The sequence below is a fragment of the Anopheles marshallii genome, chromosome 3, assembly GCF_943734725.1.
Source record: "Anopheles marshallii chromosome 3, idAnoMarsDA_429_01, whole genome shotgun sequence".
In the NCBI taxonomy this organism is placed as follows: Eukaryota; Metazoa; Arthropoda; class Insecta; order Diptera; family Culicidae; genus Anopheles; species Anopheles marshallii.
The window spans coordinates 41,620,385-41,635,126 of NC_071327.1; the positions used below are offsets into that span (position 1 = coordinate 41,620,385).

Below are 14,742 nucleotides of genomic sequence, written 5' to 3' on the forward strand. Positions count from 1 at the left end.
TTTGGTTTGTGCAAGCAACTTTATTTTATCACTGCTTGGAAGTTTGCAAATTTCTACCCGTAACCGGTCTACAATTAGCCGGTCTTCTCTTTTCACCGCTAACGAATTAGACAATCACACTTACAATTTTCACGAAATTAGCTGTTTGCCAGATTGTTGCCAATGATTCCTGTGATGATCTTTCCCACGCTTTTTCGCAACTTTTTTCTTCGCGCTACTGCTGGAATGATATTCTGATTCAACGATTCAGCGTTCAGCAACTAATCGCCATATTTATACAGGGGGCTGCAAAAAAAGCCTACATGATAGATTTGGAATTTTTGGAAATAGACGTATGTTAGGCCCAACATGTCATTCCAGTTCTTTCGTAATATTTTCAAGGCTGGTAAAAGATTTTTGTAGTCCCCCCTATAGGGTTGGAAGCTACCCTGGACAAAAATTTGACATGTGTTTCAACAAAGTTTTTTTCATTAAAGATGTTAAGTTCAATATTTAAAATATGGTTATGTTGTTAACTATATGATAACCATCCTGAAATAATGAATATACTAGAAGTTGATCGCTGATACTTTTTTTCTAAATGTTTCCTTAATTTCCATAACCACCATTGTTTTTAACTTTTAAATCCACGGAAATAAAAATTAAAACATACCTCATAAAATTTGAATTTTTACAAACCATCACCAACTTGAGCCCATAGTGCAAAAAAATTTGTCCAGGGTAGCTTCAAACCATATAGGGGAGGAACTACAAAATCTTTTACCCAATCTTTTGCCAAAAAATACAATTCTTTTTGCTTTTAATTTGCCAATGTGTAAGTATTGAATTCCTGATAATTAATATACAAAAGAAATATGCAAGTTACGAAAACGAAGCAGGCGGTGAGATACAAATCGATCATCTCAACTATGTTTCAATACGGATGATTTTCTGAAGCAAGAGTGGAGACAAGGAACGAGTGCGTTTTTGCACGCTCATCTGAAAAAAAAACATGTGGTTCAGCCAACTGAAATTCTTTAGATTGTGGGCTCTTCGGTCATAGATAACCAGACCATAACCATTGACGATTGCATGCGAAATCCCCGTGTCAAGCCATATCGACAATGCTGGATGACCGTTAAAACCACTGCGATAATGGCATTGGAAGACATACAAGTCAGACGCTCGCCGTAAACAATTATCCAAACACCTTGAATGAAAAGAAGACATGCTAATGAGGACCAACTTTGCAACATTTGCTCGGCTGGTGCAATAGAACAGATCTGCAGGATCTAAATTTGAAAAAAATATCTGGTTTTTTTAAGGTTACGTTTGCAGATACAATACACTCGTGGCGCTTCTTCCAATATTATACGGACGGTGGAACTGACGGTTGCACAGCGGTGTTTTGGATAGCTCCAACAAAACGTTATCCGAGATTAGGACGGTTCCAAAGAGCTTAATTTCGCCGGCTATGCTACAAGGCACATATTTACTCAATTGCAATACATTTTGCGTACTGTAGGAATACAGGGATGGTCTATCAAGGGATGCAAGCGTCCAAGTTTTCACCGTTCAGAGTCGCTGCTACTGCTATCAAACGGTTGCCCCAAAACGAAGAAATTTATGTGGAGGCTCCTAACGGTTTACAAGTGCCTTCTGGAAGGATGTTGAAATCACTGTAAGAACTGAAGTAATATTCCCATTGCTTAAAGGTTCAACAGCAAGCTTAACGTGGTTAAAAAAGAAACATCTATACATTTTGTGTGCTCTATGTAACGACATATCAACACGTCTGAATCTGAATACGATTGTAGTCCAGACGAAGAGACAACTACAAGTCTTGGAGATGGAAGATTTTTTTAACACATATCGGATCAAAAGTCCTTGTAAGAATCTCGTCGCTAGCAACTATACAGAAAAGATTGAGTAACACCACAGCAGCTAGGATAGAAGACAATTGAAACCTAATGAATTCCCGCGTAGTATTACATCAAACTTAGATGCATGAGACCATTGGGTTGCCACTTTCAACATAACCAAATTACCAACTATCAATAAGTTGATCAAAGTAGCAGAAAGTGCATTAGTTCGGAGCAATTTCAATCAATTAGATTATACAGACACGAATATGTTTCTTCGCGCGCGCGCGCACACACACTCACACACGTGCGCGTATCTGTGTATTTTATCTTCCTTTACATCAAATGCGTTGGTTTACGATGATTCTGTTGGTAGAAAACCTGCACAACGCTGTTGTTATGGTGATAGCATTTCAAAGCGTTATTAAATCTGCCTCATCTTCAAAAGCTACCACCAACTCGCATTATGATAACTCTCTCTGTTTTCATAGATTAAGCCTTTGCCTTCGGTTTGGCCGGGCTCTTGGGTGCCGATGCCTTTTTCAGCTTGGCCTCGGCTCTGGCTGCATACTTCGCTGTTTTACGGGCAGCCTTTGCGGCAACGTACAGTTCCTTGCGCTTGCGCTTGCCAAGTTTCGGTGCGACTGGTGTCACCACTGGCCGGTTGTACTTCTTCTCGAATTCCGTCGTCAGATAGCCATACTGTCGCAGAACAGCGTTCTGCGGCTCAATCCTCTTCGCAACGACGGCACGAGCCTTCCAGGTGATATTCTGTGGAGGTACAAATATAATTTTCTCAGTTAATCATCGTACCGTGTTGCACACAATCTAACTGATTGCTATATGCGCTCGCAATCATTAATTACCTTCAACTTCTTCTTGTGCATGTAAGCAATGCGTGCCTTGATCTTGCGCTTGGCTTCCAGGTTGTTTACCACATCACGGTACTTCCAACCCACTTCATGGGCAACGCGATCGACCGTACAGTACTGTGAACCAAATAGATGGAATAGTAAAAAAAAATCACTTATTTGCCTATGTTGTTTCTCGATAACTTCAATCGAAGGAGCCGGTTTTTTGAGGAACTAAAGAATTACACTTTTGCAACGACAACATGATTGCAGATAACTATCATAACAGTTTTGAATTTTGCGTTATCCTCATTAATACTTGATAGGATAACATGATTCTCCATAGGATAACATATCCACTTGGACCACAAACGTAATCGCATCAGTACACAATAACTCACTCACCTTTCGGTCAGGACGCAAACACAGCTGTCGCAGGGCGATCGGAACACACACTCGCTTCATCTTGTCATATGGCGGCGGGATACCTTCGTACACCTTCAGGCGACGCAGCGCATTCTGACCGCGCTTGGTCTTGTGTGGAACCATTCCTGCCAAGAGTAAAACATTCATGAAACAATTATACAATATTTATATTGTACTGCATTGTTCGAGACAATTATACAAACCGCGGATGGCCTTCCACAACATACGGCTCGGAGCGCGGAAATGGAAAGGACCGCGTGCCGGGTTGACGTTGCACCGTTTACGCAGATAGGCCAAGAACTTGATCTTGTTGCGGAAGAAATGGCCGGACAGTTGAAGACCCTCGCAACGCACCACCACCACTGCATTTCCGGACAGGATCTGCTTGGAGACGACCGAAGCCAACCGGCCAAGCAGGTGTCCACGTCCGTCAATTAAAATCGGCTGAAACGAATCATTGTTGAGAAAACGGGAGGAAAGGTGTCATTTGCCGTATCACGTTTTGCACCACTTTCAACGCGCGATTCAAGATTTGGACTACATGCTACGCAGCAGGGAGCGCCACACAACCATCCGAGAAACGAATTGCGCCTCGAGTATCAAAGTTCCGCATATTTTCAGCGTTAAATGATAGATACCTTCTTCGTGCGTACCATCACTTTCGCAAACACCAACAAAAAGAACTAGGAAGTGTCGTTCAGCGGAAGTCATGAACCGAATGACAGCCAGCGAACGGCTTGCTTCTTGTCATCAATGTCAAACATCGTTCAGTGGCAATATTCTCACCAACATTTTCACCACGCCCAAGCTGTGTATAACATATTTATTTTTTTCTTTGCGTGAAAGTCGATTTCACGTTCAAGGATCGTTTTTTATTCCATGCCAATTTATACGTGAGTCCTTTATGTTCACATACTGTTTTGTATATTACCGAGCTTTCCAGCAGGAAAAATGTAAAAAGAAATAAGATTTCTGTAGAATAATCGATTTGAAAATGGTTGACTGCGTTTATAGTGATGGGTAACGTTCTCCACAAAACAGCATTCCCGGTAAATTATATCCATTTCACAGCTCCATATTTCTACCCATAATGTACGGAATCCACCGATACCGTTCATACGTATATACAAATATTCGTTCTTTCATAATATATACATTTAGAGCACAACAGTTTCACGTAATGTCATGTGGCAGTTTGGTGTTGCCTGCTCGTCGCAGTACTGCGGCAACATCGGTGCACACTTTTGTTTGTCCTGACAGTCCTACCTGTTCCAAAACCGCAATCACCGTGCACGGAAACTATACAAAACATTCGGCATTAAGCGAAAATACAAACCTTTCCGTTAAAACTGAAATGCATGTGTGTACATTAATGATAATATAAACTTTGGGAGATAGGCAGCATAAAAAGGTCACGAAGCTCAAACCTACGCGAAGTGAGTAATTGTGTGTGTGTCGCATGTATATTTGCGTAGGCGAGTGTACATGTGTGTGTGTGTGAATGTGGATAGGTAGGTGCTGTGTAGAAAAAGAAAATTAGTTTTTCGTGCATTCGTCGTGTGTTTATTGATTTCTCAAGGAAATCAGTTTTCCACATTTTTACGTCCTGTTGTAGTTGCTGAAAAGTTTCCACGCACTGTGTACTGCTAAACTCTGCCGACACGAAGGTACTATTTGCGTTCGAGATTTTGACAAAATAGATTCACAAATAAAGAAAAGCAATCGCTGGCATAAGGGCACCCTCCTCTTGAGGAGGAGCTGAAGAAAAACATAAACGCTTTTCCATTGACTTCGTACAGAGAAAGTATTTTCTCTTGCATTATTTTTTCTCCGCGAACCTAGTCCTATCGAACAGTTCGACGAAAGTCTGCTGCGTGTAACGGTATACGATTTTTTTTTTCTACAGTTGTCGGCTGCGGTAGGAAGGTAACAAGCACTCGCTGAACTGGTGTGGAACATATAGAATGAACTGGAACGATTCAACTGTACTTTTTTTGGGGCTTTGCACTGTTCGCTGTACTCTTGCTATTGATCGTTTCACCGCATACTTCAGTTACTCCTATTTTGATGATGTCACACGCAATGCGTCACTTTTTGAGATGATATTAGCACGTAGTTGTTTGGATAGGGTGCAGAACATAAATATGTGCCGTGTAATGGAATGAAGAGTTAATATTGTTGTTGCTATTTCGTTTCAGTTTCATTAAACCATCCCCAGCGATCAGCATATACAATGACACAAATGGCTCAGGAAGAAATCGTCTCGAATACCAAAACGGTAATGCAGGGCTTGGAAGCCCTTCGTGTCGAACATGTCACACTGATGAATAACCTTTCGGAGGGTAGCAAAACCGATCCGGACAAGATGGAAATCGTAAAGAAGAATATGGAAAACATTGAGCTCGGTCTAAGCGAAGCACAGGTGAGAGTAATCTTTTTTGAATGATGCTTTCCTCGTAATCTACATTGAATTTCTCGTACACATTTGCAGGTCATCGTGATGCTGTTTGCTCATCTTCAAAACATTGAAGCCGAGAAGCAAAAACTACGCACGCAGGTGAAACGGCTGTGTCAGGAAAATGTGTGGTTGCGTGACGAGCTAGCGATCACGCAGCAAAAGTTGCAAACGTCCGAACAGAGCGTTGCGCAGCTGGAAGAAGAAAAGAAACATCTAGAGTTTATGGCTTCGGTGAAAAAGTACGACGAGATACAGGAAAACGAAGACAATTTGGAAAAATCGCGCACAGACCCGGTAGTGGAGCTGTTCCCGGAAGATGAAACAGAGGAGCGCAACAACATGTCACCGACGCCGCCGAATCAATTTGCTAATCATGCAAATGCAGGATACGAGATACCGGCCCGTTTGCGTACACTGCACAATTTGGTTATACAGTACGCGTCGCAAGGACGGTACGAGGTAGCTGTACCGCTGTGCAAACAGGCACTAGAAGATCTGGAGAAAACCAGTGGGCACGATCACCCCGATGTAGCCACGATGTTGAACATCCTGGCGTTGGTATACAGAGATCAGGTATAAAATTGTTTAACGAGTTTGATGTTAGAATTTCTTGCATTCTAGTGTTGTATTTAATGAACCTTTTAAGCAGAATGGTATTAATTTTCAGTTAGCAATCATTCAGATCGCGAATCGATTATCAAAAGGTTGCTCAATTCTCAAAGATGTACAAAAGACTACAATTGTATCCTTAAAATTTGTCCTCAGTCTCATTAATCCTCAAAGAATAATGAATTCTCAGAGATTAATGAATCCTCAAAGATTCATTAAATTCGCATAGATTCCTAGAATGAACGGAAGCATGAAGGAATGCATTCCTTTTTTGTGATTTGCATTTGCACAAATCGTAGAAAATGTTTTAAATCAAGATCCTTTTAAAATTTTTCAGAATCTTTAGAATAGAGAATCGGAGTCATTAATTCTGTTTAAACAATCATTCAAATTTATGAGTCCACTTTTAATTCACCCAACATAAGTAACACTAACTACTGTTTTTATCATGTTTTATTTGAACAGAACAAATATAAGGAGGCAGCCAACCTGCTGAACGATGCCCTTACCATTCGTGAGAAAACTCTCGGTGAAAACCATCCGGCCGTAGCTGCTACATTGAACAATTTGGCCGTTTTGTACGGTAAACGAGGCAAGTACAAGGATGCGGAACCGCTGTGCAAACGGGCACTTGAGATAAGAGAAAATGTGCTCGGAAAATCGCATCCCGATGTGGCCAAGCAGTTGAACAACTTGGCACTTCTTTGCCAAAATCAGGTATGTTTCTGTTTCTTTGCGTTCTGGTTCAATGGTATAGCATTTATAAAGTTTTAATACGTTTCTGATTTCCCTGTTTGATAGGCAAAATACGAAGAGGTTGAAATGTACTACAAGCGCGCGTTAGAAATTTATGAAATGAAGCTAGGTGGAGACGATCCGAACGTAGCTAAGACCCTCAACAATCTTGCCAGCTGCTACCTGAAACAGGGCAAATACAAGGAAGCAGAAATGCTGTACAAGGAGGTGCTAACGAGAGCACACGAGCGGGAGTTTGGTGCAATTAATGGAGAAAACAAACCAATCTGGCAGGTGGCCGAAGAGCGGGAGGAGAACAAACTGAAGAACCGGGAAAACACACCGTACGGTGAGTACGGTGGGTGGCATAAGGCAGCCAAAGTTGACTCGCCCACCGTTACGACGACCCTGAAAAATCTCGGTGCTCTGTATAGAAGGCAGGGCAAGTACGAGGCGGCTGACACGCTGGAAGATTGTGCTCTACGAAGCAAGAAAGAGGTACGCAAATAGGCAAAGCCAGCCGTAGTTGTAGCAACTCAAAAACTAACCCAATCACTCAACATCTAATAACTAAACCAATAACAAAGCAAAAACACTAATCGGACGAGTTTCTTCATGTAAACGCCCAACAACGTTTACGATGTTCCTTCCTGGCAGGCATTGGATTTGGTGAAACAGTCGAAAGTGCTCGGTGTAGCGGACGATAACAAACGCCAGAAGAGCGGCAACAGCAAAGATGATAATGATGATCACAACAAACGTGTGCACAAATAGTAGGTGTTTCGCAGACGCCCGTAATAACTTTAATTGCTAATCTAGAACCAGAACGATTCATAATAACCGGTTGAAACATTGAGCAAAGTGACAGAGAGAATAGTTTGCAGTATGGTGCAGAAGGTGTGCAGTGACTTTTCCATTTCCAAACGCTGATCCAAACCTTCAAGTCCAACGTGTCTCGGTGGTGTCGCTTGTTCATATTAGTTGTTTATATGTTGGTTTTTAATTTTTATTTTATTACTTTATTCCAGTCCTTTTCGTAAATGACAACTATTTCTCCTTTTTTGTCTCTTTATCTCTTTCTCTCTGGTCATTTCCCTAGATCTCTCCATCGCTTACATTATATCTTGTTACGTTCTGTTTTTCTCTACTAATGGAAATATTTAAATTGTGCATCAATTTACGATCAAGAGTTGCGAGAAGGTTAACAATTGTTTTATACAAACGAAGAAAATAACATGATTAAATATCGCGTGACTTAAACACATTTAGCATACAATCCAATAGAAAAAAGTACACTAGCAGGAAAGATTTTTAAAACACTTCATTATTTTATGGACACGAAAAAGAGTCCGTTTGCAAAAAAAATGGTAAGAGTCTAGTTGTAGCATGAAATGCTAAACTCTTATAGTCTTGGAGTTCGAACCTATCAAAGGGAAGGAACCTATATAAGCAAAAGCTAAACAAACTGGCATTAGGACGCGAAACTATATTTGTTGTCGATAGAAAAAGCGAAGGGAAGATCATGGCATCAAGAAACAGAGAGAGAGATAGCGCGATAAAAAGATACGAGAAATAGATATATTTGAAGGAATTGTTCTATTTATCAAGCTTGTCGGAGCGAGTAGAGTAAAACAGTTAAGTAAACTACGCGCTTTTGATAATAAAACAAAAATGCATACCGATTATTTAATCATTTCCAAAGTAATATGTAAGACATAGACGCGCGTATCAAAGCATTCGACATAAACTTTTGCTTGTGTTTTTCGTCTACACGGAATTCTAAAGAATAACTATAACGAGAGTTGAATGTATTTTTCCAAAATCTTTAATATCCGAACAACGTCAAAATAATCTCCAGAACTCATTGGATATTGTATTATGACTATAATATCAGCTACTTCACATCCTGATTCTAATCTTTATACAATGTCAGACAAAACAAATGCGGCTCGTAAGTCGTAAGTCACCTGAATAATTTTGCAAATTCGTCTCCTTTTTTCCCTTTCTTTTTCCATCTCTGAATGTGGCAGCCTTTGTTGCTAATATAGACCTGCAGCACAGTGCTTTAATGTTTTTTTTTTACACAAAAATGGTTTAGCGTTGCGGAGCATGCATTAAGGGATGGGATCTCTTCATTATCAATGGCGTCACTATACACTTTAAAATGGGAACATACTTAAATTCGTTAACAAAAATGTCTTCAAAGTGGTTAAGCTGGTAATGATCATTCATTTCGAATTGTAAACGTGTGTTTTAATGAAAATTGGTGAGAGCAATGTTGGTTAGTTAAATATTTTTTTATGGTTTGCAATTTCTTGATGTGACATCACAATGGAAATGTGATCTTTCCGCAATGATAATTTTTTTTGCTTTATCGTAACCGGTCGTTGAATTTTTATAATGAGATCGGAATTTTTAGAAAGGACATAAAGGTCATCTATTGTATGCTGGATATCAACAGATTACATTTTCGGTAATTTCATTATTTCAAACAGGTTCTAGCCCAGAATTCTCAAGAATAGAGTCTCCAATACACTACAGTATACACAACACACCTACCATTCACAAGGTTGGACAATTCTTCTTCGGGTAAGTGGAATGTAACAATTTTTTCATCTTATTTTATACATTTATCTAGATCAAGGGTTAAATAAAGTACTGAACTTAATATATAATCCTTATAAACGTGTCGTACCCTAATAAACGATTTCACTCCCGGATGCGACTTACGCGGAAATTTGAAATACGCGGATTTTTCCCGCGGATACGCGGTCCACTATTATAGTGTATCTCGGGGACTGCCTGTACTTCTTTTTGGTGTAACTCAAATCATGTCTGCCGTAACTAGTTTACTGATGCTCACTTTCCTTCGTAACAGTGTAATCATTCCGTTCTACGGAGAAGCGGTTCGTATGGGATTTGGATCTGGTACTGTAGTGTGAGAGAATAGTAGTGGGTTTTTAACACCTTAAGTTTAAATAAACATTCATAAAGAAACCGAATAACCGCAAATAAGTTAAGTTTTCCATTTGTTTGTTAGAATCTATTTGAATTATTTTATATCTACAGTGATGAAGGGTAACGCGACAGCACTCGAGGAAGCGCTTTCGGCGCGGCGATTGTGGAACGAGCCATCAGCAACGCAACCGAAATGAAGATCGGCCGCTTACCACGTAGGTAGAGAAAGGAAAGGTTCGTCTAAGACTGCAGACAAGCACAATCCGAGATGAGTGCAGTCCTCTCCCTTATGCTACAGCATGAAATTCTTCGAACATGGAAAACTACAAACGACTTAGAACATTAAGAACATGGAAATCTATAAACGACCATGTTCATCCAGGACAGGAAGAGACATTTTGAAGAGTTAGATGAGCAGCAGCTCTTCCAGTGGAGGAACACCCGCTTGTTTTACAGCATACTGTAAGAGACATGGTGCGGTTTTGCTCCTAAAACCGCTAAACTTAAATTTGCTGCCGAGATGCGGAAGGAAATCTCCTGACAGACTAGCGGTTAGTGATCGAAGGACACCTGAACAGAGCAGAAACAGAAGAGGCAGGCGCAAATGTCAAAACAAAGTAACCACAAATGCAGCAACATAGCAGCAATACCCAGCGTCAGCAACGGTGCAGATGACGAGGTAACCTCGCCATCTCTGGATGAGATTGCCAGCTCTATCAAGCTGCTTAAGAACAAAAAATCTGCTGACAGTGAATAAATCTGCTGGCGGCCTAGCTCTTCAAAATGAGGCTTACCGGTTAAATACATTAGCTGATCATGAGAATATAAGAGCAGGAAGAGCTACCGGAGGAGTGGAGGCTGGGTGTCATTTACCCAGTTTACAAAAAGGGCGCCAGACGGGAATGCTCGAATTTCCGTGCCATCACAACTCTCAATGCTGCATAAAAGATCCCTTCCTAGATCCTGTTCTAAAGACTTATGTTCCTTGTTACCAATTTTGTCGGCAGCTGCCCAGCTGTGTTTGTTAGAGACAAATTTATCACCGATCAAATTTTGACTCTTCGGCAAATCCTCCAGAAGTGCCGAGAACGTCAGCCGCACCATTTGTTCATCGACTTCAAGACGGGTAGCGATACCATAGATCGGAAGCTGTGGAATATCATGCATCCAAACCACTTTCCTGGCAAGTTGATCAGGCTGTTAGAGTCTACCATGAGCGGAGTGCAGTGGAAGATAAGAGCATTGAATATGATGACTGAATCGTTCGAATCTCAAAGAGGTCTGAAGTAAGGCGACGCACTATCTTGTCTACTCTTCAATATCACTTTGGAAGGTGTCATACGAAGCGCGGGGCTAGACAATGACATCCGTGGTTCGATCCTCTGGCGGTCTCTCCAATTTCTTGGCTTCGCAGTGAAGTTGTGTGAGGCGGACTAGCCTTCAACCTCTCGGTGGTAGCGAATTTCTGCTACTTCGTAACGGTCCTTACTTCGGACAACGACATCAGCAGCGAAATACGGAGTAGCATTGTTCAGGAAAATCGTACTCGGGCTTCAACGTCTACTGATTTCAAGAAGATTTCGAGACCGCACGAAATGTGATATACATCGCACATTGATTTGCTCGGTGGACCGAGTGGATTCGCGTTTTGGAGTTTTGGTTTTTGTCGGAAATCGAAAACCTTCATAGATGGGAAGCTACAGGTAGGGACAGTCGTGAAGAATAATTATTGACAGGGCCTTGTCAGGACGACGTGCTCCATCTTGAGCAGGCAAGGAGAAAGAGATACAATGGTGGGCTTGGACCACCAGACCGGTGTATTGGTAGCAGCGTTGATTTTCATACGACAGGACCGGACACCTCTTGAGATTGTTGTGCCGGTAAAAAAGCTACAATGATGGACCTTATCTGAACATTTAATGAAAACATTAGCCATCAACATACTTCATCGGACAAAAATTTAAACATAAAAAACCAAGACGAATACTTGACGAATAATTGAACATATCAGCGACGTTGTTTTAAACCCACGAGACATTGAAATCATGAGATGGAGTTGTTATAACTTAATGCCAGTTTGTTTTGTACCTAGAAGAACCCACAATGGTTATTATTAAGTATCTTGTTAGAGTAAAATGTTTTAGGGTTTGTTGACCCAGACTGACAAAAAAGGAGTCTACATAGTCCAATTGATGTTATCCGCACCACGAGTTCATTTTTGGTGGTATCAAATGTATGCGCTACAACTTGAGTAGGCCTCTTTCCATTTAACACACTTTCCTTAATCGGAAATGAATTTAAATCGAAATATATTGAAATTTCCATGTTTTAATTTAAAATATAGACTTGTCAATTGAGACATCCGGTCCAAGGATTCAATAAGATTATCCAATTGTTAACCAGAAAAATTTGAAAACACGAAATAGTCTAGTGTTGACTACAAAGTGAATAATTCTTGATTTATTTAAAATTAACATATTGTTCCCTCGTTGACTGTAGTTTGATGGAGAATTAATTTTTATATGTAATCTGGAAGATTATTAGATGCAGCTTCTGAGCATCGTCGTGGCATGTGATGATATCGGTTAGGAAAGGGGTTTAGATGTATAAAAAGTATGTTCTAAATAATTTGATCGCACCGACAGACCCTATAGATTACCTGACTATGAGTAAGGTCGCGGCTTGCTTCTAATAATAACATTTTCCAAAAAGCAAATTTGAGCGAATGATAGTAAAAGCAGAAAGGTATACGAATCTTCGAAAATTTGAATTGAATGATTGACAGCACGACCAATCTTCGTCGGCGAAGAGGCAATCATTATAATTGTTTATAATTACACCGAAAATGTTCTCTTTTTTCGGGAACAATCAGTTCCTGAGCGGATAGCGTCGAAATGAATGGATGGATGGCTGGATACTTGGATGCTATGTTTTAAAGTTTAGCTTGGAGCTTGATAGGGGTTTTCAGCGAATCGCCGAACTGCAGTTGAACGCAGGATTCGGCTTGCTTGGAAACAGTGGAGGAAATTGTTGATGATTGCGTGCAGACTGAAATTCTGGCTTGACATAATTATTTCAGTCGGGTCGGTTTCAAACAAAAGCGTCTCAGTGTGGTTGGACAGAAAGCATTTTATATAAACGTTGATGAAATTAAATATAGTTCAACGCGAGTTCCGATTCCAAGCTCCAAAGTAGCACGCGATCAAATTCGACCTATGCGATAAAAACAGCATTAAAATAAGCTAACTAACTCACACTACATTCGATGCCGCTATGTACATGCACATGGGGTACTAATATTTTTGTTGTACACCCACATATCATTGAAGATATTTGCGCGCATGCTTTGCGAAAAGGTACCCCCTGGCAGAAATGGATGAGTTTAACAGAATGGTGTCCCAATTGGCTCCTTTTCTATTGGTTCGGTGTGTTGAGCGCGCGGTGTAGCAAATGTTTTAGTATGTTGTATGTATTGTTTGTGGATATATGTTTTACGTAACAAGTGATAGTTACAATGTAGAGTAAAACATAATATAGATTTTAAAGACCAGTTTTCCATGGATTTTTGGAAAAATAACAACGTTCTGTCCCTGTGTTGCGTACATTCAACAATGTAGCTCCGCCTACTTTGTCGCTAAGGTACTCGAAAAAGATAGACTATTAACAGCTACATGAACCAGTCTTTGTACAAACGTTATCGACATTACAAGTGCATATGAAACCGTTTTCTTGCAGTCAGCATCGTTCAACTAAAGAGATCACCATTGAATCCATGAAGAGATCGATGTTATCCGAAGGATATAAAGATATAAACAATTTTTAAGAAAAAAAACAAACCAAGAAGAAAACACACAAGTTCACAGACACGTATCTGAAATAACTATTTTTCACTTACATCATATTACAGGAATATACACCTTTTTTTCGTTGGAACGGTTTGGCAGTAGCCGTATCGAATTATTTTACAACGTAGCCGGATAGTCAGTCCTTGCTGCGGGGGATTGGTCCAGTCCGTTCGTGTGAAGACCGGCTTCGCTACCATCATATTATTTCTGAATACCATGGTAATATACACAATACTTTACCTAACTGACTTTCATGTAAGATGTTAGAAGTGAAATTAATGAATGAATTGTGTATGAAGAATCTAATATTGTTTATATGTTTTACTATTTTTACAATCAAAACGCATAATATAAGATAATATAATATTCATACTCATTTTAAAGCTGATTGGAAACATTGACGCTAACATTGATTATTCATCTCATTCCTAAGATTGTTTCAATCGTCTCACAAATAACGTATCCTAAGAATTTTTATGATAATGATAAGTTTATCCCTTTAATTTTACTATAATTGATGTACGATGTCTTTGCCACACAGCTGTATGTATATGAATTTCTCGAAAATCACTCATGTAGACAGTGGGAAAATTGCGAGACATCAGTAAATACCGAGTAAATACCGAAAATTGTGAGACATCAATAAATACTTGCAATTTTTTTAAATATTTAGTTTGTGATTCCTTTGACAGGGAACATTTTAAAGCAACAATCATTGATAGGTTTTGTTTTGTTGCGGAAGATGTACGCAAAATAATGGCACGGTTTACAATTTTGACCATCTAAAGATGAAAATTCAACCATACTCTAAATGTTTGTCCCCCCCCCCCCCCCCCCCCCCACCACAAATGGGCGGTCCAAAGACGGCCGGCTCTTATTTATTATCGTTTCCGCTTACGCACCATGTTTTGCGTTAAATTCTATGCTTGCTCCTGTTGGCTTATGTACTCGGGGCAACATTATGTGTCGACATTCGACAGTGTTCGGTCGATTTTTGTACGCGCATCGCCAGAAAAACA

The 14,742-nt window shown here is 40.1% G+C and overlaps 2 protein-coding genes across 2 annotated transcripts; one reads left to right on the forward strand and one right to left on the reverse strand.

The window, feature by feature from the left end:
• Positions 1 to 2,333: 2,333 nt before the first annotated feature.
• Positions 2,334 to 3,774, reverse strand: LOC128714777 (60S ribosomal protein L13a). The gene is made up of 5 exons (XM_053809658.1): positions 3,757 to 3,774; positions 3,322 to 3,562; positions 3,098 to 3,243; positions 2,708 to 2,830; positions 2,334 to 2,612 (listed from the first exon to the last, which is right to left on the reverse strand). The coding sequence occupies exons 1-5, from the start codon at positions 3,772 to 3,774 to the stop codon at positions 2,334 to 2,336; spliced, it is 807 nt and encodes a 268-aa protein (XP_053665633.1).
• A 1,577-nt stretch (positions 3,775 to 5,351) lies between these two features.
• Positions 5,352 to 7,694, forward strand: LOC128711500 (kinesin light chain). The gene is made up of 5 exons (XM_053806380.1): positions 5,352 to 5,540; positions 5,610 to 6,149; positions 6,651 to 6,902; positions 6,987 to 7,418; positions 7,578 to 7,694. The coding sequence occupies exons 1-5, from the start codon at positions 5,352 to 5,354 to the stop codon at positions 7,692 to 7,694; spliced, it is 1,530 nt and encodes a 509-aa protein (XP_053662355.1).
• The last annotated feature ends 7,048 nt before the right edge of the window (positions 7,695 to 14,742 follow it).

Bases quoted from the DNA above. Each gene is read 5' to 3' on its own strand.
- LOC128714777 (XM_053809658.1), bottom strand. The intron at 3,244-3,321 runs GTTTGTATAATT...TACTCTTGGCAG, and splicing joins GTTGTGGAAGGCCATCCGCG to GAATGGTTCCACACAAGACC. The intron at 2,613-2,707 runs GTAATTAATGAT...GTACCTCCACAG, and splicing joins TGCACAAGAAGAAGTTGAAG to AATATCACCTGGAAGGCTCG.
- LOC128711500 (XM_053806380.1), top strand. From the start codon at position 5,352: ATGACACAAATGGCTCAGGAAGAAATCGTCTCGAATACCAAAACGGTA. The intron at 5,541-5,609 runs GTGAGAGTAATC...ACACATTTGCAG, and splicing joins TCGGTCTAAGCGAAGCACAG to GTCATCGTGATGCTGTTTGC. The intron at 7,419-7,577 runs GTACGCAAATAG...CCTTCCTGGCAG, and splicing joins CTCTACGAAGCAAGAAAGAG to GCATTGGATTTGGTGAAACA.